The 27563-nt window shown below is 42.9% G+C and overlaps 1 protein-coding gene across 1 annotated transcript in view; it reads right to left on the bottom strand.

Annotated features, from left to right (window-relative positions):
- Positions 1-27563, bottom strand: part of SLC2A9 (solute carrier family 2 member 9) — a 179467-nt gene that overhangs the window by 124062 nt on the left and 27842 nt on the right. Inside the window, exons 4-5 of the mRNA XM_067735514.1 lie at positions 19973-20097; positions 2187-2332 (exon numbers count right to left, since the gene is read on the bottom strand). Coding sequence (XP_067591615.1) covers positions 2187-2332; positions 19973-20097 — 271 coding nt within the window. The remainder of the gene's footprint in view (positions 1-2186; positions 2333-19972; positions 20098-27563) is intronic.

Below are 27563 nucleotides of genomic sequence, written 5' to 3' on the forward strand. Positions count from 1 at the left end.
AAATCAAATGGATTTTTCTTCCTGGGCTTGAACGAAGGACAGAGTTCAAGATGAAAAGCTCACGGAAAAGAAGTGTTCTCACGAGCTCAGGGGCTGGGGCCACATGAGAAACATATGAGACCGAAGAGGACTGGCCTGCCTGACTTCCTGTGCCAGGACTCTAAACTTTGGGGATGCCTCCCTGTGCTCTCCATCTGCAAGTCCCGCTCTGCACGTCCTACACCACAGAGGTCATGGCTTCAAAGCCAGGAAGCTCAGGCTCCAACCAGGCTCCACTGCCTTCTTGCTGTAGCCATTTGGGGTAATTATTAAACCTCTCTGAGCCTGAACCTTTAATCTCTAACATAGAAAGTAATAATATTTATTTCCAAGGGCTGCTACATGAATTAAATGAGATATTGGCTGACATCTATTTACCACCAGCTCCAGGTACTGTTCCGAATGCTTGACATCTGTTTCCTTCTTCAAGCCTTACAAGAAACCTCCATGAGAGAGATGCCGTTGTAATCTCATTGATAAGTAAGGAAACGGCTAAGAGAGGTTCAGAAACTTTACTCAATGTCCCACAGCGCGTGGTGGTGGGGCTGGAAGGCAGACCCAGGCAGTCTGGCACCAGAACCCGCATGCCCGTGACTCGATGCTGCAGCTGCAACTGGGCTGCTGTGTGCCCTGCCCTTTGGAGTTCATTTGTCTATGATAGAATCACATTTTCTCACCTCTTTTTAATCTCGTGTGAAATTTTTCCTTAGCATTTTGTAGATTAACAATAATTGTTGTGATGACATCATAGTCATTTTGTATTACCAATTCTCTGTGTTACAATGTGCCAAGAAAAAGCTACCGTCCTTGAGCAAACATGGGATACTTCTAAAAGGGGACTGCAAACTGGCCAGAGTAACCTTAACGTGTTCCCCAAGGGAGGAATTTATGGATTACTTTCTCTTTACACAACGAAATAAACTGGCAGTGAGTGACAAGAACAAAGTCACATCTGTTTGGGAATTGAAAACATTATTCTAATTAATTGTTCCCAATATGGAATCAAAATGACAAATTATTTAGAAAAATAACATTGAGAAAGTGGCACACTAAAATTTTGGGAATGCTGGCAAATCTATGTTCAAGGAAAAAAATGTATGAATAATAATGAAAAGGCAGAAATTAAAATTGGAAAGCAATAAAATGGATAACAGAGTTTAGTCTTTCAAATAGCAAAATTAGAGGCAACCCTTTGGACATGTTATTTAAAAAGGGAGAGAGCAGGGGGTTCCCTGGTGACCTAGTGGTTAGGATTCAGCGCTTTCACTTCCGTGGCCTGGGTTCAATCCCTGGTCGGGGAAATGAGATCCCACAAGCCCTGCAGTGTGGTCAAAAAAACAAAAAAACAGAAAAAAAAAAAAAAAGAGAGAGAGAGAGAGAAAGCAAAATCAAATTAAGTCAAGAGAGAAGATATAAAGAACAGACATGAGGATGTTAAAACGTATATAGTTATATGTATATTTGTGTGTATATCTGAATGTTTCAATGAAATGAGTGATTTTATTGAAAAGGCAGCAATTTTTAAAACTGATTTTACGTGGGTGAGGTGTTCCTCCTTGCCAAGGCCACACAGCAAGTACATGCCTGTACTGGGATTTAAAGTCAGGCCTTCCTGTTTCCAAAACAGAAAGCCAACAACAGAAGACTGTGCGATTACATATTAATGTGGGAAAGAAAGGCTCAAGAGTGAGGTAGAGTGAAGCCAAACATCTTGGAAAGATGCCCAAAATATATTAAATGAAGACGGCAAGTAACAGAACAATGTATATGGCATGATTCCATTAAAAAACAAAATAAAACTACGTACATATAAGTTTAGATAAGCAAAGAAAAAAGCCTAAATGAAAATTATTGAGCTGTTAACAATAGCTATTGGCTGGGTGGATTCGAACATTCTGTAAGGTTTGAATTTTTTGTATATTTTTTATTTTCTAAAAAAAAAATCAAACCCAATCAAAGAAACTCAACAACAACTCTTGTCCAATAATAAGCAAAAGGCTTGAATGCCCAAGAATTCTAGGACATAGGGACAAGCTTTTGGAGGAAGGGCTCACCTCTGACTACCCTTCGTCTGGCAAGGGACATGGGGAGCAGAGATGGTGACATGAAGTGAGAACGGACGTGGTTGGCTGGGGAGCCACACTTACGTTTCCCAGCAGCTCAGGAAGGCCCAGCAGCTGCCCCGTGAACACGCCAATGCAGATGAAGATGGCGGTCACCTGCCCCAGAGAGCCGCGGATCTCCTTGGGTGAGATCTCGCTCAGGTACATGGGGAGCACACTGAGGGCGATGCCTGTGAAGGAAGCATGGCAGCAGTGAGAGAGCTGTCTTCTTCAAGGAAGACTCTGGTCATAGCACCTCCCTCTGTTCTGTGCTTGACAAAAATAGTGCTGTAGCCACACCACCATTCCCAGCACTCTGCACCAATTGTCAACATTTTAACATGCACTTTATTATTTACTCCATAGAGTATGGCTGGGAGGCGGATTTCACAGGAGGGGAAATGGTGGTAGTTGATGGCAGTGATGCTGGTGGTGATGGTGACGGTGGTGATAATAATAACCAAGGCACATAGTGCCTACCAAGTAGCAGGGATCTTCCTTCTCTCTTTACATATATTAACTTATCTATTTTAAATAACAACCCTCTGAAGTAAATGTACTATCATTATCCCCATTCTAAATATGAGAAAACTGAGGCACAGAGAGGTTGAGTAACTTTCCCAAATCACCAAGGGACATCCAAAAATGCTCCAAGAGATTATTTGCCCAGTAGATCAGGTCTCTGATTCTAGAACTCGAACTTTCCCGCCAGCTAACGGCACCTCCTTAGGTAAATCATGGAACTCAGTTATGACAGATACTGTTAAACCCATTGTACAGCATTTTATAGACGACGTCACTCACATAGGGTCTCATAACCTTTGAGATAAATTTATGTGTTCAAAGGCTTATGACTGATATTTCTATTTAAAAAGTAATAGTTATAAATATGTCTCATAAAACATAATACTCTGCACTCATAGAGGTTCTGTTAGTAAAAATATCATGAGGCCTTGTCAGGTTCAAGAAACTTTGTTTTCTACTCATTTCGGGGCAGGGTTATTCTTAAGACCCTTTATAGACCCATGAAGGTCTACAAATGCACTTATCCCAGGCAGATTCGTGGCTTGCTTATTACACTCTGAGTCACACTGCTTCCTGGGTCAAATCCCTGCAACTTACAAAAGTTGAGGACTTGGGCTGAGAGAGTTAGCCTCTCTCAGCCTCAGTTTCTCTATCTACAAGTTGGGGATGAGAACTGAGTCTGACTTCATAGATTGCTGTGAGAGTTAATTGAGATTTGCTCAGCGTTTCACTCAGCGTACAAGTCAGCATTACTAGCACTAACTACTATTGTCTTCTAATTTTTCACCAGATTGTTTGGGCAATCAAAAATTTCTTTCCTGCCCTGGCCTCCTGATGCCTAGAGGTTAGAGTACCGTTCCCGACACACTTTAGGCACCAATCGATGTGTTTCATCTTAAGCTGGATTCACCCCAGTTTCTAGCATTCAGGGAAGCCCTTCCTAAAAAGAAATAGTGAAGGGAACGTGCTGCCCAATTTATAAGCTGAGCATCTCATTCATTGCATCTCAGCCCAGGATAACTTTTTCTGGTTCAGCACACAAGGGAAACACGCTTAAGGTGCAAAGAGACAGGAATTATCTCCAAAGCTGCAACACAAACCAGATGCTATCTGAATTTCTATCCCAAACACACATATTGAGAGCATCTGGCCTCATGGAAAAATCAAGTGGCCACGGATCAATGTGGCACCTTGTTGCTTAGGGGGCAGTGGAATAGAGAGGAAGGTGCAGGATTCAAGTCCCACAGCCCTGCTTTCCTCACTAGGTGACCTTGATCAAGTTAGTTAGCTTCTCCTAGCCTCCGCCTACCCATCTATGAAAGAAGGGTCATAATTGCTGTCTATTCCTGTTGCGGTGGGAATAAAATTACTACATATAAAGCACCTGGCTCACTTTTGGTCACTTGATGGACACTTGGAAAACTGTTAGGTCCTCACCCTGACACTCCCCCTACCCTCTGGGGATAATTATCATCATCATCTCACGAAAAGCTATTAAGGAAATGATACGGCTGGTAGGAAAGAGGAGGCATGGTCGTGGTAATGGACGTGGCATACGGTTGGCACAGGAAGAACGCCTCCTTCACAGGGCGCCTGCGCAGACTGAATCCCTGGAGAACGCTTAGCAGAGTGAAAGGCACACAGGACACTGTCAATTAATGGAGACTCTTCTTCCTTGCCCATTGTGAAATTTCGGGCAAAAATGAGATGCTGCTGGCTAAACCAGTGGTGAGCCATGAGGAAGTAGCTGGCTGTAGGAGGACCAACTCATCCCAGTTTGCCAGGGACCATCCTGGCATTAGCACTGAAAATTCTGTGTCCCGGGAAGCCCCTGAGTTCTGGGCAAATGAGGATGGTTGATTACCCTGGGCTCGTGTTGCTGCACCAAGCATCCCACACACCTGAGTGGCCCCTCTTGACCTGTGACCCTGTATCCTGCCATTCTTCCCCCCCAGGTGCCCCAGCCTTACGATTTACCAGACACTCCAGGCTCATTCTGATCGTGGGATATCAGCCTTTGTCGTTCTGTTTATCCCGAGTCCTCTGTTCTCGCAGCTCCACAGGCTGACGCCCCACTGTCCTTCCCGTCTCAGCTCAGCCTCACTACCTCCCGCTAACGGGAACGAATGTGACCCAACGGGTCCTTTGCAGATGGAATCAGGTTAAGGTGAGGTCACACTGGATTAGAGTGGGCCCTAAACCCAATGACTGGTGTCCTTATAAGATGATAAGACACAGGGAGACACAGAGGGAAGAGGGGCGCGTGAAGATGGAGACAGAAATTGGAGTGATGCTGCCACAAGCCAGGGAATGCCAAGGCTTCCCGGCAGCACCAGAAGCCAGGAGAGGCATGAAACAGATTCTCCTTCAGAGCCTCCAGAAGGGACCAACCCTGCAGATACCTTGATTTGGGACTTCTGGCCTCCAGAACCCTGAGAGCATAATTTCTGTTGTTTTCAGCCCCCCCAGTTGTGGTTTTTGGTGACAGCAGCCATAGGAAACTGCCCTACCTCCTCATGGAGGCCTTCACCCGTCGAAATCAATCCCTCCCCGTCACTCCTTATCTCTCCATCCTGTCTTATGTTCCTCATGGCACTCAGTGCTTTTTGAAAGTATCTCGTTCGGTATTTACAGGGGACCCTTGAACAGCATGGCTTTGAACAATGCAGGTCCACTTATACTCACATTTTTTTTCACTAAATACGTACGACAGTGCCACACAATCCGATGTTGAATTCGCAGATGCAGAACCACATGTATGGAGGGTCGACTGTAAAGTTGCGCGTGAATTTTCGACTGCACTGAGGGTCGGCACCGCTAACCACCGCGTTGTTCAAGGGTCACTTGTACTTGTATATTGTCTGTTTCCCCACTTCCAGCCACAGAAAATTTCCTTCGGAGAACAGCACCAGACCGTGCACACGTGCTTGATCAAAGTCTATTGGGTCCCCAAGGCACTTTCACTCTACCGTTTTTTATTTAACCAAGGCTGCGGTAAAGGTGAGGTTGCTGGGGTCGCCAGTGGTTGGGAGTTGCAGACCGGCAGGCTGGTGCGGTTATAATTGTGGTCTATGGGAACAGGCCTCAAAGGCCAGTCCTACAGGGGCTGCAGACTCCAAGTGCACAGAGGGCAGAGTGCCTCTCATCTAAAACATCAACAACAGTTCCAATCTACCGAGCAGTTCACAACTTCCAGAACCACTTTACAGTCTTCCGCTTCCTCAGGGTACGTGGCCTGATGCAATGAAAGGAGCAACTGGGGATAGGCTCCCTCACACAGAGCTAGCCTAACTTCCAGATTCCTCCTAGAGTCCAGTTCCAGAAGTAGCATTTTAGCCCATACAAAGCAGAAGGGATTGAGGGAAAATATTGTCTAAGGGCACTCAAAGATGTTGCAGGAAATACTCTAGGGACAACTGGATAATTGCATTTTTCTATGGGGTTGCAGAAAAATTTGAGTCCAGTCCAAAACTAAGCGTTTCACTGAATATAAACTTAAATTTGAAGATTAAAGTATGACACACATTTTTAAATTGCACAAATAATATGTGTGCAGTTTGATGAATCATCACAAAATGTATACACCTGTGTAACCTCCACCCGGGTCAAGAATCAACTTACGGGCTTCCCTGGTAGCCCAGTGGTTGAGAGTCCTCCTGCTGATGCAGGGGACACGGGTTCGTGCCCCGGTCCAGGAAGATTCCACATGCTGCAGAGCGGCTGGGCCCATGAGCCATGGCTGCTGAGCCTGCACGTCCGGAGGCTGTGCTCCGCAACGGGAGAGGCCACAACAGTGAGAGGCCCGCGTACCGCAAAAAAAAAAAAAAAGAATCAACTTACAAGACCAACACCCCAGAAAGCCCCCATGCCGTGCTCCCTCAGAATCACTATCCTTCCCCTCCTTCCCAAAGATCACCACCAGCCTAACTGCAATCACCAAAGATTAGCATATGGAATCAGAGAATATGTACTTCTTTTATTTCTTGCCTCTTTTGCTGATATTATGTTTGTGAAATGCATCAGTGTTGTAGCATGTAACTCTAATCTGTCTGTTTTCATTGCTGTGTAGTATTCCAACGTGTAAGTATTCCACAATTTATCCACCCTACTATTGATGGACAGTTTGGGGTTAACACTAATAGTGACCCTATTTACAACAGCCAAGACATGGAAGCAACCTAAATGTCCATCGACAGATGAATGGATAAAGAAGATGTGGTACATATATACAGTGGAATATTACTCAGCCATAAAAAAGAACAAAATAATGCCATTTGCAGCAACATGGATGCAACTAGAGATTATCATACTAAGTGAAGTCAGAAAGAGAAAGACAAATACCAAATGATATCACTTACTTATGGAATCTAAGATATGACACAAATGAACTTGTTTATCAAACAGAAATTGACTCATAGACAATCTCTTTAGAACAAACTTGTGGTTGCCAAAGCAGGGTTGGGGAGGGATGGATTGGTAGTTTGGGATTAGCAGATACAAACTATTAGATATATGCATAACTGAGTTGCTTTGCTGTACACTGGAAACTAATATAACACTGGAAATCAACTACGCTTCAATAAAATAAAGTTTAAAAATACTAATAGTGCCCCATAAATATTCTTGTACAAGTCTTTTGGTGCACATGTATGGATAACCGAAAATGTATACATATATGACTGCAAAAATCATTGTTTTGTAATGATATTGGCCTGTAATTTTCCTTTCTTGTAAAGCTCCTACTAGGATATACAATCAAGGATACATTCATTTTATAAAATGAGTTGGGGAGTGTCCCCTCTGGAAATGATTGTATGGTGTTAGTGTTATTCTTTCTTATAGAAGCCATATGGGCCTTGCATTTCCTTTGTTAAAAGGTTTTAAATTACATGTTCAACTTATTTAATAGAATAGGACTATACAGAAATTCTATTTTTTCTTAAGTCAGTATTGGTAAGTTTTTTCTTTCTTGGCATTTGTACATTTATCTAAAGTTTTCAAATATATTTTATAAACATGTTCATGATATATTCTTATGTTTTTAATGCTTCAGGATCTATCCATTCTGATCTTATGGAAAAACACAAACGAACTTTTTGGCCAACCCAATAGCATTAGTTATCAATTCCTTTTCTCTCTTTTTATAAACAGTCTTGCAAGGGGTTTATCAATTTTATTAATCTTTTCTAGAACTCACTTGTCTTTGCTGATGTTCTCTAATGAAAATTCTTTTTCTAACTTCTTTGAGATGGAATATTAGATCATTGATTTTCAGCCTTTCATGTTTTAGACTATATGCATTTGAGGTTATAAATTTTACTCTAAACACGGCTTTAGCTGTATCTGACAAAATTTGATATGCCTTATGTGGTATTTTCATAATCATTTAATTCAAACTACTTTAAAATTTCCATTGTGATTTCTTTTTTGTCCCCTGGTTACTGAGAAATACACCTCACTTACATCTTAATTTCCAAACATATGAGGATTTTCTACTTATATTTCCGTAATTAGTTTCTTTCGTGCAAGTGTGCTAGGGATAAATTTTATTAGCTTTTGTTTGACTGAAAAGGTGTTTTCATTTCACCTTTATTTTTGAAAGATATTTTCACTGGTTGGAGAATTCTAGGTTGGCAGTTATTTTCTTTCGGCTCTTTGAAAATATCATTTTGCTGTTTTTTTGTCTTCCATTGTTTTTGTTGAAAAGCCAGCTTTCCATTTTATTCTTATTTATTTGAAGGTAACATATCTTTTTATCCTGATTGTTTTTCAGAATAACTTTCTGTTTGCCCTTGGTTGTCAGAAGTTTTACTAAGCTGTGCAAAGTTGTGGTTTTCTTTGTTTTTATCCTACTAGGGATCCATAGTGTTTCTTGGACTTGTGGCTTTTCATCAGGAAAAAGAAAAAAAGTTGGCCATTATCTTCAAAAAATTGTTTTTTCTCCATCCTCTGTCTACTCTCTTTCTGATTTTCCAATTAATGTATGTTAGACATCTTTACAATTTCCCAGACATTTCTTACCCTCTTTTCTGTGTTTTCATGCTTCAACCTGGATGCTTTCTTCTGATCTTTGATGCTTTAGTTCCCTGATTCTTGCTTTGGGTGCATGCTATCTGCTGGTAAAACCATTCATTAAGTTCTTGCATTTTTTGCATTTTTCAGTTTTTGTATTTTTTAGTCCCAGAATTTCGATTTGGTAAGTCAAAACACAGCTACCATTTCTATGCCAAAATTCTTGACGTTATCTCTTGATTATCTGAACATATTAAGCATAATTATTTTAATGGCTGTGTCTAATACTGCTATTTTCAGAATCACTATCAGTTTATTTTTGATGTTATTTCTCTTGGTTTTCTCCTTGTATGTCTGGCTACTTTGGATTGAATATCAGAGTGTATACGAAAACTGCAAAAATAATTTGAGGTTCTGGATGTATGCATCTGGCAGGGTGAGAGGCTAGAGGCATGAGCAATCCCAGCTTACCACAAATCCGTTGGTGACTGAAGTGATTTGAAGATCTGGTCTATTTATGATTCACTCTTGCTCCTATGGTGTAGCCCTGTGGTGACTAGCGACCTTCCTACCTGTCAGGAGTTCAACTCCAATTCCTCCTCCTCAGCCCCATGAATCTGTTGAAAGGTCTACTAAGCATCTCAGATTCTCAGCCATCATTCTGGAATTGGGAGATACCTCTAGAGGAAAAGTTGTCCCAAATGCAGGGCTTACCTCTCTGGGTTTCACTCCTTTCCCAGATTGTGGTCCTATAAGTCCCCCCATGCCTCGGTAGCTGTCTGATACCTTTAAACAGATGCTTTTTCTAACCATTTTATTCTAAAAGCAGAACTCTCTCTCCCTCCCTCCCTCCCTCCCTCCTTCTCTCTCTCTCTCTCTCTCTCTCTCTCTCTCTATATATATATATATATATATAATATATATATATATGGCAAAGAAATGGTTTGTTCTCCATTCAACAAATATTTACTGAGTGAGTGTATACTGAGAGGTCGTCATTGTTAGAAGCCAAGGCAATGGCAATGAATGAAACAGGTAGAAAAGCCTTGCTGTCGTGTAGTTGCATCTTGGGGAGGGAGGTACTGGAGGGAGGCTGAGCATAAGCATGAAGAGTGTGCTGCCTGCTAGATGGTGATAAGAGCTCTAGGGAAACATCAAGCGGGGAGGGAGGACAGGGATGCCCGGGGTGGGGAGAGTTGCAGTTTCACATAGGGTGGTCCCTGAGGCCACATGGTGGTGGTTCAGAGAGGGAACGGGGCAGCGGGGGGGGGAGACCATTTAGGGCCTGGCTTACAGGCCAGGATGTGTTTTATTTCCTTCTCAAATCTATTTATTTAACTTAAAAAAAATGAGTCCATTTAAATATAAATAATGTAATCATTGCACAGGAAAAACAGAAAGAGAAAAGTCCTGACCCACATTATCCCTCCGGTTCCTCTAAGTCGAGCAATTTAGGAAAAGTGTGGAGTCAGGCACACCTGGCTCCCACCTTGGCCCAGACACATCTGAACTGTGAGACCTTGGCAAGGTACCCCCTGAGGCTCCATCTCCTCACATGCAAATGCAGGTAGAGCTCTGAGTCCAAGAGAGTTGTGCTTTTGAAGGGAAACACACACACACGGACACAGAGACACACAGAGACAGTCATACATAGAGACACACAGACACACAAACACACAGACACAAACACAGACACACACACAGACACAGACACACACACCTGTTTAGTACCTGGATATTGTTAGGTAGATGTCATTATCTCTACTTTATGTGCAAAAGAGGCTTTTCTCAGGCCACCGGGCTAGTCAGTAGAAAGGCTAGGACTAGAATCCATTTCTTCTGAGCACCTTACCCTCTCTTTGTCATGTTAAAATCTGACTCAAGTCATAATAATAAATTAATAATATTATTAGTGTTTTTGCTGGTTTCCTATTGCTGCCATAGCAAATTGCCATGAACTTAGTGACTTACATTTATTTTCAGACAGTTCTGCAGGGCATGAGTCCAAAATGGGACTCATGGGTCCAACATGGGCTAAAATCAACATGTTGGCAGGGCTGTGGTCTTTCTGGAGGCTCTAGGGAATAGTCCGTTTTCTTGCCTTTTCCACCTTCTAGTGACACCTACACTCCTTGGCTCATGGCCCCTTCCATCCTCAGTGCCAGCAACTGCATCACTCCAGTCTCTGCTTTCATCATCTCGCCTCCTTCCCTGACTCTGGCTCCCCTCCTCCGTCTTTCACTTACAAGGACTCCTGTGATTACACTGGACCTGCCTGGAGAATCCAGGATAACCTATTCATCTCAAGGTCCTGAATTTAATCACATCTGCAAAGTCCCTTTTGCCATGTAAGCTAACATATTCATGGGTTCCAGGGAATAAGATGTGAACACCTTTGGGAGCAGTAGGCAGAATAATGATAAATAATAAATCATTTGCTTGTCAGAGTGGTGCACACCATTGCTGGGAGCTTGCGGCAGAGGTAGCTGGGTAAGTCCACACATGATATACATGGGCTGACCCCACCAGCCAGGAGGGCCAGTGTTTCTGCCCTATGCCTTTATTTCTCAGTCTCCTATACTGTGGTGTTGTTTAATTAGTAGACGATAGAGCTACATGTGGCATGTGAGGTCTGGAAGCCTAAAGAGGACATTCATGGTAGTAGCTCTAAGGGGAGAACAAAAAGGAGCCAGAGCAGATTTTTAGAGCTGGTGGAAACCTCAGCTACCAGAGTTCATTCTCCCTATTTTCTAGATTACATCACTGAGGCCCAGAGAGGGGAACTGATGGCCCCAAGGTCACCTGGCAAGTCAGTGGTAGAGCCAGAACTTGAAGTCAAGTCCTTGACCCTGATTTCATGTCCATGCCATATGATTCTCTAAACGCTGCTGCTTGAACTTGTCCACTAGAGAGCACTTAATGCAGCAGATATGAACTTGTCACTGGAGAGTTCTTAATGCAGCAGACTTGGGCTTGTCCACTGCAGAGGTGCTAATGCAGGAGATGTGGGCTTGCACCCCTGGGAGTGTGGACAGCTCTGGGAACGCTGTGGCAGGAGCCTGTCCAACACAATCATCCACAAACACAAAACACCTCTGCACTCTTTTACCTTGACTTTACAATCAGCAAGGATTTGCCCTCCAACGCCATGCTTCATCATGTTTGTTTCAATGTAAAAATAGTGTGTTTATTTTTGCTCCAAGCCTTTTAGAAATAGGACACTTCAGTCCGATGTTTTCTGCAATGGTTCCAAGTATTCCCCCCAAGAACCTGGTTTGAGCAGCACAACCACCTGAAAATCCTCCAGGCTTCTCATTTGGTTTTAAATTACTTATTTCAAGAAGGGCAGCAATTCACCTCATAACCAGCAATTTTCTTTCTTTCTGACCAGTTGCCTCACCTTAAATGCCCTCACATCTGTCTCTCTGCTTTGAGAGGGTTTGGTGAGAATAGGTGACACAAAGCTTCCACATCTTGGCTCAACTCCAAGAGGCCACATTCCAGAAATCAGGAGTGCATTTTATCCCCACCTGTTGATTTTACTTTTTTTTTTTTGATTTTACTTTTTTTTTGTTTCTTTTTGAAAAGCTCATAGGACAAATGGTCTAAAAGACGTTTGTCTTGAATATGCGGTTTTGTAAAAATGGCATCTCTCTTTGAATCAGCTTATTTTTTTTGACATCTTTATTGAGGTATAATTGCTATACATTGTTGTGTTAGTTGCTGCTGTATGACAAAGTGAATCAGCTATACATATACATATATCCCCATATCCCCTCCCTCTTGCGTCTCCCTCCCACCCTCCTTATCCCACCCCTCTACGTGGTCACAAAGCTCCAAGCTGATCTCCCTGTGCTATGCGGCTGCTTCCCACTATCTATTTTACATTTGGTAGTGTATATATGTCAATGCCCCTCTCTCACTTCGTCTCAGCCTACCCTTCGCCATCCCCGTGTCCTCAAGTCCATTCTCTATGTCTGCGTCTTTATTCCTGTCCTACCCCTAGGTTCTTCAGAACTCTTTTTTTTAGATTCCATATATATGTGTTAGCATACGGTATTTGTTTTTCTCTTTCCAACTTACTTCACTCTGTATGACCGTCTCTAGGTCCATCCACCTCACTACAAATAACTCAATTGTTTCTTTTTATGGCTGAGTAATATTCCATTGTATATATGTGCCACATCTTCTTTATCCATTCATCTGTCAATGGACACTTAGGTTGCTTCCATGTCCTGGCTATTGTAAACAGTGCTACAATGAGCATTGTGGTACATGACTCTTTTTGAATTATGGTTTTCTCAGGGTGTATGCCCAGTAGTGGGATTGCTGGGTCATATGGTAGTTCTATTTTTAGTTTTTGGAGGAACCTACATACTGTTCTCCATAGTGGCTGTACCAATTCACATTCCCACCAACAGTGCAAGAGGTTCCCTTTTCTCCACACCCTCTCCAGCATTTATTCTTTGTAGATTTTTTGATGATGGCCATTCTGACTGGTGTGAGGTGATACCTCATTGTAGTTTTGATTTGCATTTCTCTAATGATTAGTGATATTGAGCATCCTTTCATGTGTTTGCTGGCAATCTGTGTATCTTCTTTGGAGAAATGTCTATTTAGGTCTTCTGCCCATTTTTGGATTGGGTTGTTTGTTTTTTTTTTGATATTGAGCTGCATGAGCTGCTTGTAAATTTTGGAGATAAATCCTTTGTCAGTTGCTTCCTTTGCAAATATTTTCTCCTATTCTGAGGGTTGTCTTTTTGTCTTGTTTATGGTTTCTTTTACTGTGCAAAAGCTTTTAAGTTTCATTAGGTCCCATTTGTTTATTTTTTATTTCCATTTCTCTAGGAAGTGGGTCAAAAAGGATCTTGCTGTGATTTATGTCATAGAGTGTTCTGCCTATGCTTTCCTCTAAGAGTTTTATAGTTTCTGGCCTTACATTTAGGTCTTTAATCCATTATGAGTTTATTTTTGTGTATGGTGTTAGGGATTGTTCTAATTTCACTCTTTTACATGTAGCTGTCCAGTTTTCCCAGCACCACTTTTTGAAGATGCTGTCTTTTCTCCACTGTATATTCTTGCCTCCTTTGTCATAAATTAGATGACCATATGTGCATGGGTTTATCTCTGGGCTTTCTGTCCTGTTCCATTGATCTATATTTCTGTTTTTGTGCCAGTACCATACTGTCTTGATTACTGTAGGTTTGTAGTATGGTCTGAATTCAGGGAGCCTGATTCCTCCAGGTCCATTTTTCTTTCTCAAGATCATTTTGGCTACTCAGGGTCTTTTGTGTTTCCATACAAATTGTGAAATTTTTTGTTCTAGTTCTGTGATAAATACCATTGGTAGTTTGACAGGGATTGCACTGAATCTGTAGATTGCTTTGGGTAGGATAGTCATTTTCACAGTGTTGATTCTTCCAATCCAAGAACGTGGTATATTTCTCCATCTGTTCGTATCATGTTTAATTGCTTTTATCAGTGGTTTATAGTTTTCTGCATACACGTCTTTTGTCTCCTTAGGTAGGTTTACTCCTAGGTATTTTATTCTTTTCATTGCAATGGTAAATGGGAGTGTTTCTTTAATTTCTCTTTCAGATTTTTTGTCGTTAATGTATAGGAATGCAAGAGATTTCTGTGCATTAATTTTGTATCCTGCTACTTTACCAAATTCATTGATTAGCTCTAGTAGTTTTCTGGTAGCATCTTTAGGATTCTCTATGTATAGTATCAGGTCATCTGAAAACAGTGACAGTTTTATTTCTTCTTTTCCAATTTGGATTCCTTTTATTTCTTTTTCTTCTTTGATTGCTGTGGCTAAAACTTCCAAAACTATGTTAAATAATACTGGTGAGAGTAGGTAACCTTGTCTTGTCCCTGATCTTAGAGGAAATGGTTTCGGTTTTTCACCATTGAGAATGATGTTGGCTCTGGGATTGTCATATATGGCCTTTATTATGTTGAGGTAAGTTCCCTCTATGCCTACTTTCTGGAGAGTTTTTATAATAAATCGGTGTTGAATCTTGTCGAAAGTTTTGTCTGCGTCTATGGAAATGATCATATGGTTTTTCTCCTTCAATTTGTTAATATGGTGTATCATCTTGACTGATTTGCATATTTTAAAGAATCCTTGCATTCCTGGGATAAACCCCACTTGATCATGGTGTATGACCCTTTTAATGTGCTGCTGGCCTCTGTTTGCTAGTATTTTGTTGAGGATTTTTACATCTATGTTCATCAGTGATATTGGCCTGTAATTTTCTTTTTTTTGACATCTTTTTCTGGTTTTGGTATCAAGGTGATGGTGGCCTCATAGAATGAGTTTGGGAGTGTTCCTCCCTCTGCTATATTTTGGAAGAGTTTGAGAAGGATGGGTTTTAGCTATTCTCTAAATGTTTGATAGAATTCACCTGTGAAGCCATCTGCGCCTGCGTTTTTGTTTGTTGGAAGATTTTTAGTCACAGTTTCAGTTTCAGTGCTTGTGATTCGTCTGTTTATATTTTCTATTTTTTCCTGGTTCAGTCTCAGAACGTTTTGCTTTTCTCAGAATTTGTCCATTTCTTCAAGGTTTTCTATTTTATTGGCATATAGTTGCTTGTAGTAATCTCCCATGATCCTTTGTATTTCTGCATTGTTAGTTGTTACTTCTCCTTTTTCATTTCTAATTCTGTTGATTTGAGTCTTCTTCCTTTTTTTCTTGATGAGTCTGGCTAATGGTTTATCAATTTTGTTTATCTTCTCAAAGAACCAGCTTTTAGTTTTACTGATCTTTGCTATCATTTCCTTCATTTCTTTTTCATTTATTTCTGATCTGATCTTTATGATTTCTTTCCTTCTGCTAACTTTGGGGTTTTTTTGTTCTTCTTTCTCTAATTGCTTTAGGTGTAAGGTTAGGTTGTTCATCTGAGATTTTTCTTGTTTCTTGAGGTAGGATTGTGTTGCTGTAAACCTCCCTCTTGGAACTGCTTTTGCTGCATCCCATAGGTTTTGGGCCATGGTGTTTTCATTGTCATTTGTTTCTAGGTATATTTTGATTTCCTCTTTGATTTCTGCAGTGATCTCTTGGTTATTTACTAGCATATTGTTTAGCCTCCATGTGTTTGTATTTTTTACAGTTTTTTTCCTGTAACTGATATCTAGTCTCATAGCATTGTGGTTGGAAAAGATACTCAGCTTATTTTTAATTAAGGAAATTCAGAGAGCAACCAGTTATGTGTAACTAGTAAGTGTCACCTCCCCCAGAATAGCTAGACAAGCAAAGCAGCAGGAAAGAGGCTAAATGGGTAAAATACAAAGCTGCCAGAAAGAGAGACTTCAGTGGCCTCCATTAGAAAAGGACTTTTAGATGCTCCCATCTCGCCACCCTTTCTCCTGAGCAGGCAGGGTCTTTGAAACCCGACCATCGGTCCAAATCCTGGATCTGCATCGTATTAACTAAGAATAAATTGATAACAACAACAATAATGGCAACGATACCATTATTGGTGTTGGGGGAAGGTAATGGGGGCTGGAATGTACTTGTTTTGCACACACAGCATACCATTAAGTTTTACATTCCCTAACAAGGGAAGCTTAGGAGTATTCCCCTTCCCCAGATGAGAGAAAGGGGCTGAGACAGGGAGGCAGACTGCTGCTGTGTGGTCTCCACTTTGTCCATGCTCCCTGAGTCCACATCTTTGGGTGGTTAGATGCCTCTGACCCTGACTCTGCATCCGGTCATGGGACTCACCTTGGCCAGTGGGACTCTGGCAGATGTGTCCAAGCAGACTTGATAAGCGCTTGCACACTGGGACTTGTTCCTCTTGCTGCTCATTGGAACCCTGAAAACCCCATGGAAGAAGCTGGGTCACCCCATCTGGGGGTGAGAGACCACGTGGAACAGAGATGAGCCAGCCCTCGGGATCCCAAGACCAGCTCACCTGCTGGCAACCAAACATGAGCCTGAGAACATCCAAGGTCATTCAGCCGCTGACTGGCCCGCAGCCAACCTCAGCCACGGGAGAGAGAGCCCAGCAGAGCCCAGCAGGGCTGGCCCTGGTTAGAACTGCCCCACCAACCCTCAGAACTGTAAGCTCAGCAAAAGGATTATTGCCTTAAGCCATTATGTTTTTGTTTTGTTTTTTAATGCAGCAAAACCTAACTGATGAAGTTAACCTTGGTAAGTGTCAGAACCCAGGCCGGCTTGATCCATAGCCCTCACCCTTAACCACTTTACTGTCTCGTGTTTCTGAGCCTCAGGGCCCTCATATGTAAAATGACAACAAAACAGCGTTTCACTGAAGTACAGGTGGCTTATAATATTATATTAGCTTCAGGTGTACAATGTAGTGATTCAGTATTTTTATACATTACAAAATGATCACCACTAAGTCTATTTATGATCTGTCGTTATACAAAGTTATTGCAATAGCACTGACTATACCCTCTATGCTTTACATTCCATCCCATGATTTATTTATTTTATAACTGGAAGTTTGTACCTCTTAATCTCTGTCATCTATTTTGCCCAATGCCCCACCCCCTTCCCCTTTGACAGCCACCCATTTTTCTCTATATCTATGAGTCTATTTCTGTTTTGCTATGTTTGTTCATTTGCTTGTTTTTTGCTAGATTCCATGTATAAGTGAAAAAATACAGTATTTGTCTTTCTCTGTCTGACTTAATTCACTTAGCATGCAACCCTCTGGCTCACAGGCCATAAAAAAACTGTTTACAGGCCAAATTTGTCCCAAGGGACGTAGTTTAACAAATCCTGTTCTTTTCTAATATAAGCATGAAAATTCATAGCTTTTCCTCTAACTGCATCCAACAAATTTTGATATGCTGTATTTTCATTATCATTCCGTTAAAATATATTTTTTAATTTTTAATTTATTTTTATTTTTGGCTGCGTTGGGTCCTCGCCGCTACACGCGGGCTCTCTCTAGCTGGGGCGAGCGGGGGCCACTCCCCGTTGCGGCGCACGGGCTTCTCACTGCGGTGGCCTCTCTTGTTGCACAGCATGGGCTCTAGGTGCTCGGGCTTCAATAGTTGCAGCACGCGGGCTCAGTAGCTGTGGCTCCCGGGCTCTAGAGCATAAAATATTTGTAATTTCCCTTGTAACTTCCTCTTTGACTCATGTAATACTTAGAGGTGTGTTTTTATTATTTTCCAAATTTAGGGGGGGTTCGTAGATATTGTTCGTGATTTCTAATTCAATTACACTGTGGTCAGAGAATATATTTATATGATTTCAATAAAAGATTTCAATCTTTTCAAACTTATCGAGGCTTGTTCTATGCCCAGCTTTTGGTCCATCGTGGTGAATAAACCATGGCCGTTGAAAAAAATATATATAGCAGCCTTTCAGCGTTAGTGGGAGATCAAAGGTGATGAAGTTCATGAACATGATTGGTCAATTAGAAAATTCTACATGAACACCAGCCAGTATTCTCTCCAGTTAATGTTCTTTCTACAGGCTTCTCCCTTCTACTTGAATAGTGAGAGTTTGAGGTATTACAAAATCCTGAATTATTTCCTGCCAGCAAAGCAATGAAAATAAATGAAGTCTCTTCCTCCCTGACCTCCTATACGGCCTCTTACTCTCATGCTCTCCCTTGTCATTCCCGTCACTCACAACGCCTGGTGCCCTCAGCTTATAAAAGATGGAGAAGGAAGGGAACTAGCCCTTAACAACTTCATACAGGGTTCCAGCAGCATTAGGCAGTGTATGTACACACACACACACACACACACGTCTTCATGTCAGCCTTTTAACAGCCCTCCAAGGTAGCTATTGTTATTTTACAGATGAGGAAACTGAGGCTCAGAACCATTCAGTAACTTATCAAAAGTCAGTAATTGGCAAATAGCAGAGGTGGGATCCAGTCCCAGGGGTTTCTAATCCTAAAGCTTGTGATCTTTCCACAAAGGGCTGACAGTAACATTCTACGGATTTGTGTATTTAGAAAGAAAGCAGGGTTGGCTTGTTGGTTTTGACAATGTATTTTGAGTCTCCTACTCTCACAGGCCATGGCCAGAATCAGGCCATGTCTCACCCCTTCCACCACCGCCATCCTGTCCTACTCATAGCTATCATCCCCGGGGCGGATGGCCTTCCCACCCCACTCCTGCCCTCCCCCTACCTTCTCTCTACACAGAAGTGGGAGGAATCTTATTGAATCATAAACCAACTCTTGTCACATTTCTCTCAACCCTACCCCGGCTCCCCATCACACTCAGCACAAATCCGCAGTCCTCACTGTGACCTACAAGGTCCTGTGGGATCTGACTGGCCCCTCTTCAACTCATCTGCATCCACTCCCCCCCTGGCTCACCAGGCTCCACCACACTGGCCTCCTGACTCTTCTTTGAACTTGCCAAGCATGCTTCCACTTCAGGGACACTGTCCTCTTCTCTCCGCCAGGTACACAATTCCCACAATATTCATTTGTTTCTTGCCCTTGGTTCATTCCCGTCTCTGCTCCTTTGTTTCCTCCTCCGAGCAGCCTTCCCTGAGTCCTATTTAAAATAGCCCTTGCTATCTTCCTGTGCTGCTTCTTTTCCTCCTAGGGCTTACCATTATCTACCTCATATATCTAATTACATATCTGTCCACCCACTAGAACGTAAGCTCCAGGTGTAGGGACTGGGGGGTCCTGTTCACCACTGTGTCCCCAGTGTAGACCACAAGGCACAGCATGTACTCCGTAAATGCTGCTTGGTGAATAAATGAAAGAATGAATGAGGGACTTCCTTGGCGGTCCAGTGGTTAAGACTGCATCTTTCAATGCAGGGGTGTGGGTTCGATCCCTGGTAGGGGAGCTAAAATCCCACATGCCTCAAGGCCGAGAAACCAAAACATAAAACAGAAGCAATATTGTAACAAATTCAATAAAGACTTTAAAAATGGTACAAATAAAAAAACATCGTTAAAAAAAAAAAAAGAATGAATGAGTCAGAGGCCCAGACAGGAAACATAATCCTCATAAAAACTCCCTGGAAACCACAGACAACTTGGAATATGAATTTTATGGTGAAGATGATAAATAGAATGCGTGATGTGCCGAAGACCATGCAGGTCTTTGGAGTTGGTTTGGGTCCGTCCCAGTCAGTGCTTCTCCATTAGAGGAGCGTCGTGGGTGGGTGGTCCATCCCATGGGACTGCCCCACTTTATGCAGGGTTCTTGTGTTCTTGGTCTCTGCCAATTCAATATCAGTAGGGATGCATGTGACAGCCACAAGTACCCCTCACATTTTGAAACACGCCCCAGGAATGTGTTACTGCCCCCTCTCCTGCCACGGTGAAGGCTCACCTCCATCCACGCCCATGATGAAGCGTCCCAGGATGAGCATTTCAAAGGCTCCTGCTTGGAGAGAACAAGCCATCAGCAACAGGGCGGAAATTGCAAACCCATTGTTGACCAGCAAAGTGAATTTCCTGGAAGAAAAGGAGGGGTTTGATGAGGCTGCCACTGGCCTGTGTATCCCCAGAACAGGATCCAGACCCCCCCCACCCCCATTGCCACCTTTGGCCATATGACCCTGAGCAAGGAACTTCCTTCCTCTGGGTTCATTACCACGGTTGATTAGGTCACCTCCGAAGGCACTGAGAGCCCTGATATTCTATGAGTCTCCCTGTTGCAATATTTTATCTCATTGGTTCTAAGACCTTCATTTAACACTACAAAGTCAAAATGCGTCTTACAATCCATGAGTCAGATGTCAGGCAGGGAAATGAAAACTACTCTAGTTAGTTTCACAGAGAGAATTAACACAGGGAACTGGTTAAGGTCACTGCTGGGGCTGGCAGGAAATTCAGGCAAACTAAAGGGAGCAAGTCCCCCCTCTTCTAGTGCCCCTGTGGCAAAGGGCAGGTGAGGCTTGCAGGTCTCAGCCCCTGCATCACAGAGCAGAGCACAGAAGGGTACTTTGGGAGCCGGGAGCAATAGCTTGTTAATTAGCACACCTACAGCATCCTATGACTTCAGCTGGCATAGTTTTTCTCCCTCCCTCCCTCCCTTCTTCCTTCCTTCCTTCCTTCCCTCCCTCCCTCTCTTCCTCTCTCTCTTTTTCTCTTTCTTTCTTTCTTTCTCTCTCTCTCTCTCTCTGCAGTTCATGTAACAATGCTTCTTATACCTAATGGCACCTGCAATTTGATGAACTATAGCATGAAGCATGAGGCTGAGCTAATCCCCTCAAACGAGGTCAGCCAAATTCCTTTGGCAAGTCTTACTATTCATTGCTCCTTGTTAGGACCACTACCACTGTTTTATATGAATATATAACATATTCCTTAGACCTCACAGTTGAGAAGCATAACTTATTTGGAGGCCTGGGGACCTGGGTTCCTGCACCAGCTGTCTCTTTTATGACCTAGGGGACTTCGCACTTCATTGCTCTGTGCTTTCCTTGCCTCATCTGCAAAATGATCTTAATAGCTCACACTGATTGAACTTTTGCTATATGACAGACCCCCTTCTAAGCATTTTACATGAGTAGCTCATTTACTGCTCAAAAGGACCCTATGAAGTAGGTACTATTCTTATCTCTGCTCTATAGATAAGTTAACTAGGACACATAAATTAGTCACTTGTTTTAGGTCATACAACTAATGAATCAAGTAGCTGGGGAAACAGCCTCTCACAGGATACTTTTTCCCTAAAGACTCAATGATTTAACAGTATTAAACTGTTTTAGAAATTGTAAGAAGCTAGGGCTTGAAAGGGAACTTCGTTATTACTTGTAGGAGTTAGCTCTCTTAACTTCCGGGCCAAAGTTCTTTCTACTATTTTTGATTTATCTCAAGCTGTTCATTAAATTTTTTTCCCTTTCCTACAACTTCTTGGAGAACCCCAAACTTAGTGAATTTTGCAGCTCAATTCAGATGGTATAAAGCCTGCTCATTGCAACATCTTCTATAACAGCAAATGATTGAAACAACCCAAATGTCCATTAATAAGGGGCTATTTAAATAAATTATGATACATATATAATGTGGCATATTATGCAGACATTAAAATAGAGGTAGCATTCTATATTTTGATATGGAAAAATCTCAAAGATGTATTGTTAAGTGCAAAGAATAAGATACAGAACTTTATGTAGACTATGCAACAACTTATGTGATAAAATGTGTGTTTGTGTGTGTGTGTAGAGATAGGCACAAATCTTGGAAAAGATACACAAAAAGCTGGTAACACTGATTGTCTCCAAGGAGGAGACAGAAGACAGAAACAAACACGAAACTTTTGACTTTAATTGGTCCTTTTGAAAGTTAAGTCACATGAATGTATTAATTATTAAAAAATAAATATGATTTCAAATTAGTCTTTCAAAAGATTAATTTAACTGGACCTTATCATGGTGAAAAAATGTGATTTAGCAGAGACTTAAAACAAAAATTCCAATCTAGAGTAACCTCCCTTATTCTGATGCCGAAGGTCACAGCCTCAGGATTCAATAAAGATAAGTCTGAAGGCACTAATTTCTGTTATTGGTGAAAGCTCAAAGCAGGATGCGAATACCCTGCACCCCACGGCACTGCTCCATGTTCAGGGCCCTTCCCCTCAGTCCTCTGAGGAACTACTGTGTCAGCCCTGCGAGGAAAGCGGCACAATGGTTGGAGGGAGTGGCAGGAAGACCTGGACCCTCCTCACAGACGCTTTCACTTGGGTTCCACTCATCATGTATTTAGTGAGTGCTAGACACTGGGTCTACCCCAGGAATATGGGAGTCATCTCCGTCCTCCCCATCATGGGCTTTAGAGCCTAGTGAGGAACACAGACAGCAAATAAATCACACAAGTCAATTAGTGACCATCTGTGACTTCTATAAGTAAAGATATAGAAAATATGAGATTGTATAACTCAGAACTGTGCCCACCATTTGCCTGTTTGTGCTCAGCTCCCTTCTTTCTCTGCCTGACTCTGTTTCAGGGGGAACTACCTTTCCCAGGCTCCCTTGCTTCTGGCTTCCTGGGAGGATTGGCCAATGAGAGGCCAGATGTCCATCTAGAGGGCGGGGAAGGGGAGAAGCAGGGTATTTCCCCCTCTCTGTGATCCATTCCAGCAGCTCTGTGTCTTCTCCTCTGCCCTAGCCATCTCTCTGTAGTCCCAGCAACCTGCTCACTAAAGTGTGGCCCTGGCTTTTAAACCCAGGAATGCTGCTTCTCCCTTTTGGACCTTCCATCTCATGGGTGGTAGCAGCTTGTCTGTAAAAAAAAAAAAAAGATTTCTACAACATGCCCAAATATTCTTCGTGTAGCTCCACCTCTGGGTCTCAGTTCCCGCCTTGAGGCCACATAGGATAAACCCCTGTTGCCGCAGAGGCTAGTGTAAGGTAAGTTTGTGAAGAGATTGTTGAGGGAGGAGAGGCAGGAGGGGGTTGCTGTGGCCAGATTTGGAGAGTTCTTGGATGTTGGACAAAACAATACATTCTATAATCTGTAGACAATGAGAAATAAAGGGCTTGATTAGGAATCAATACCTCAATTCCTATCCCCAGACAATTTGTCCACTGACCTACTTCAGTTAAACTGGACATTTGATACTAGGATGATATTAATGATATCCATAAAAATAATGCTAGCATTATTTAGTGGTTCTCCAGTCTGGTTGCGCATCAGATTTCCCAATAGCACATACAAATATGAGATCCTTGGGTCCACCTCTAGAGAATTTTCATCCTTGGGGGAGACTCAGTGTGATGCCTTTAGTATAGTACTAAGAAAGAGCATGGCTCTTCTGTAAATGATTTCATCTCATTTCGTCTTTAACACTTGTAGTTATCAGTGTTAATGAAATCATCAGTTCACAGAGGAGGAGGTAAGGATTACTTCATCCCCCACCACCAAATTCACCCACCTACCTGCATTGGATGAAACTGCCCCAGTGATGTAAGGTCTATCAGTGTCATTGTGCATCCCTACCCCAGTGAAGGATTTGTTCCCTCTCTACTCAATCATTCCCATATAAACACATCTAAATATTGTCTCTCTTGGTCCTCATCCCTCTGCTCCTCATGTTGGCTCCCTTTTAGAGTGAAACTCCTTCATGAATGTTGTCTGCTCATCTTCTAGTCTTTCCTCACCCACACTCTGATTAGATCATTTCTACCACTCCATGGAGATTGCCTTTGTGAAGGTCATCAACAACCTCTACCTTGACAAACAACTGCCAATTCTCTGCCTTCCCCTGGTACAACATCTCAGCAGCATTTGATGTGGTTGACCACACCCTCTTTCTTGAAACACAATCTTCTCTGCATATCTGGGATTGCACCCTCTCCCATTTTTCTCCCCGCCAGCCTCACCTTCTCAGTCTCTAGGCTGGTTTATCCTCACCTCCCTGAGCCTTGAAAGTTGGGGTGCCCAGAGCTCCGGCTCATCTCTCTCCTAGTCTCACCTCTCTCTATACTCCCTCCCTGGGTGATCCCATCCAGTTCATCCCTCTAACCGATGACAATTCCCAACTGTATCTCTGGATGCAGCCTCTCCTCTCAACTCTAGACTTACATATCCAACTGCCTCCTGGACACTTCCACTAGCATATTTAGTAGGTATCTCAAACCAAGCATATTTAAAATAGAATTCTTGAATTCCTGCAGCGGGCCGTTTCCGACCTGCAGAATAACGAGCCGCCACACGCAAGATTCTTCTCGTATCACACTTTATTGGAGCACAGCTTGGTTGAAGAAAGATGGAAGGAAGACCCTACGCAGCAGAATATGGCAGGCTTTATACTGGCCAGAAGGTCCACACAACAGCCCTGGATTGGTGTGTGTCAGTACATGTGACAATATATTGCTACGCCTACAATCCACGGGATGCACGCGTGGCGCCTTACGCGGCACTCCCGGGTAGTGCAAGCAAGATGCAACAATGTAATTTTGCCTTCCTCTGGACCAAGAATCCAGCTCCTTCCTGGCGGCGTCCCACAAATTCCCACTACTAAATCCCTCCCTGATCCAAAATGCATGTCAAATCCCTCTTCCCATAGACCTTTTCATAAAGAAAAAACCACTACCTTCCTAGTGGCTTAGGCAAATATCTGGGAATACTACTTATATCTTTTATTTTCTTCACGACCCATATGCAATCCATCACTGAGTCCTATCTATACTACTTCCAAGATGTATCCCAAATCAAACCACGTCTCCCATTTACAGCCCCACAATATGGCAGTGGTCCAGGCCACCATCATCCTACACTCATAGAAGTGCAATAGGCTCACACACACTCTTGCCCTGCTGGAGTTCAGGGTCCACAGAGTAGCCAAAGTTATCCTCTCATAGCACACACGGACGTACTTTTTCTTTCTTAAAACCTGCTAGTGGCTTCCCACTGCACTTAGAATAAACTCTTCACCAGGGCCTATAGAGCCCTGCATGAGATGGCTTTTGCCACATCATCTCATACTCTCACCTTCACGCTCATGAGCCTTCCCACGGTCCCTCAGGTGTGCCAGGCTCCTTCCTAACTCATGGCCCTCATCCTTGGTGCCCCTCTATTCATTGCATGAGTCTTATCTCACTAAAGTGTCAACTCAAATGCAACCTCCTGACACTCTTTGACATGGCTGCTTCCCCCAAATGCAGAGCTCATTCCCCTCCATCCTCTCACCCTGTTCTATTTTCTTCACAGTCCCAACACTGTAGAAAATTATCCTCTGTATTTATTTGCTTTATGCTAGTTGTCTGTCTTCCCCTACTAGAATGTAAGTGCTATGGGGTCAGCGACTTTGTCTTGCCACTGTAGCCCCAGCAGCTACACCAGATCCCGGCATATGCAAGTGTCCCAGATATATTTGCTGCATAAATGAAGGGAATGAATCTAGGAGCCAAGTCATGTGGACCCCAACCTACTCCACGTGGCCCAGCTCTGATCTGCCCTGAATCTCACTTTAGCTTCTACGTCTATGGGCTGGAGAGCTGCTGTTCACCCGAATCCATGTCCAATAATGTTCCTGCTTGGACAGCCCAGCCACATACTAATTGAACAACTCTGGGCAGGTTTCTTACTCTCTCTCAGCCTTGATTTACCCCCCTGTAAAATGGGTATAATAATGTCTATCTTGTAAGGCTTCTATGAGAATGATTTATGTAAAGTGCTTAGGATGGCACCTGGAACATATTTAGAGCTTCAATTAATTTAAAAAGAAATAAAATAAACCCATGGTGATAGCTAACATTCAGGGAGTTCTTATGAGGTGCCAGGAATTGTTTTAAGTGTTTTATACTCACTGAAGACCCTAGAAGTCAAGTAATCTTGTTACCCTATTTCTCACATAAAGAAACAGATCTAGAAGTTAAGTACTTGGCCAAGGTCACGTGCTATTCAATGGGAGATCTGGCATTCCAGGAACCAGGATACTAAGGCCGCTCACAATGGTGGCGACCACATTTATTCACAGCCATTCATCTTTCAACAATCATTTATTCATTCAACTGGCATTCGTTCACTCGACACATGTTTGAGGGTACACTCGGTGCTGAGTGTCATTCTACGTTCTGGCACATAGCCATGAACATGGCCAAGCCCCTGCTTCTACGCTCTTCTTGATAAACAAGTAAAAATAAAACATATGTAGCATATCAGATGGTGATAAATGCTGCACAGAAGACGAAAGCAGGGAAGGGAGTGTATTTTACACAGAGTGGCCAGGGAGGGCTTCCCCAAGAAGGTAACACCTGACCACAGACTTAAAGACAGTGCAGTGCGTGATTTGAAGAGAGAGCAGACGTGAGCCATATGGACACTGGGGTACAGCAATCCTGGCAGAGAAGAGCCAGACGTGGGCTATTTCAGGAACATCAGTGAGGCCAGCATGGCTAGAAGCATCGAAGAACCAGAGAGCAAGCAGTAGAAGGTGAAGGTGGAGGGGAGTGGCAGAGAGCTCATAAGGGGTGTGTATGCCACCAAGAGAGCTTGGGTTTCTACCCTGAGTGAGACAGGCAACCACTAGAAGATTCTAAGGAGAGAAGTGTCACGGCCTGACCACTTAGCCTTCTGTGTCAACCCTGGGCTGTAGGGGTAAGTGTGGGAGCAGGGAGACCAACTGGGAATATTGCAATAGATCAGGCAAGTGCTAATAGGAATTTGCACCGGGATGGTAGCAGTGGAGGGAGTGAGCCAGTATCGGTGGAGGGAGTGCCAGATCTTGGCATGTTTTGAAGACTGGGCTGGTGGAATTTGTTGATTGTGATATATAATAACAAAAATATACACAATCTTTGTCCCTGGTTTCCAGCTCACAGTTCCTGAAACCCGTGGAAACTCCCAAGTGATAAGAGCAATGAGGGCATCTTTTGTTATAATATTTAGTCTCTTGTACTCAGTTCCTGAAATTGCTTCAGAGCCATAAAGATGAAATAGATATCCTGTTATTCATAACAAGCCCCTTTTCACCACAACTGGGTTTATGTCAATGAGGTGACTTTTGGAAAGGAGCTAAGGGTGGGGGATTGTTGCCAGTGGAGCCAACCTTGTGATCAGAAGGTTGAGACTTTCAATGCCATCCCCAACCTCCAGAGGCAGGAGAGGGGTTGGAGATTGAGTCCAATCACCAACGGCCAATGACCTGAGCAACTGTGCCTATGTAATAAAGCTTCCATAAAAACACAAAAGGACAGAGTTTGAATAGCTTCCAGGTTGATGAACATGTACAGATTTGGAGAGAGTGGTGCACTCAGAGAGAGCATGGAAGCTCCGAGCCCTTTAGCAAATTAATCAAACTGGAAGAGGGGGGTCATTGGAACCTCTGACTTACAGCCATTGGGTCAGAAGCACAGCGGACAACCTGGACTTGCAATTAGCATCTGAAGTTGGGGCGGGGGCAGTCTTGTGAGACTGAACCCTTAACCTGAAACGCGAGGCAGGGGGTCGTTGGAACATCTAACCTATAGCCA

The sequence above is a fragment of the Pseudorca crassidens genome, chromosome 4 (genome assembly GCF_039906515.1).
Source record: "Pseudorca crassidens isolate mPseCra1 chromosome 4, mPseCra1.hap1, whole genome shotgun sequence".
NCBI classification, from domain to species: domain Eukaryota; kingdom Metazoa; phylum Chordata; class Mammalia; order Artiodactyla; family Delphinidae; genus Pseudorca; species Pseudorca crassidens.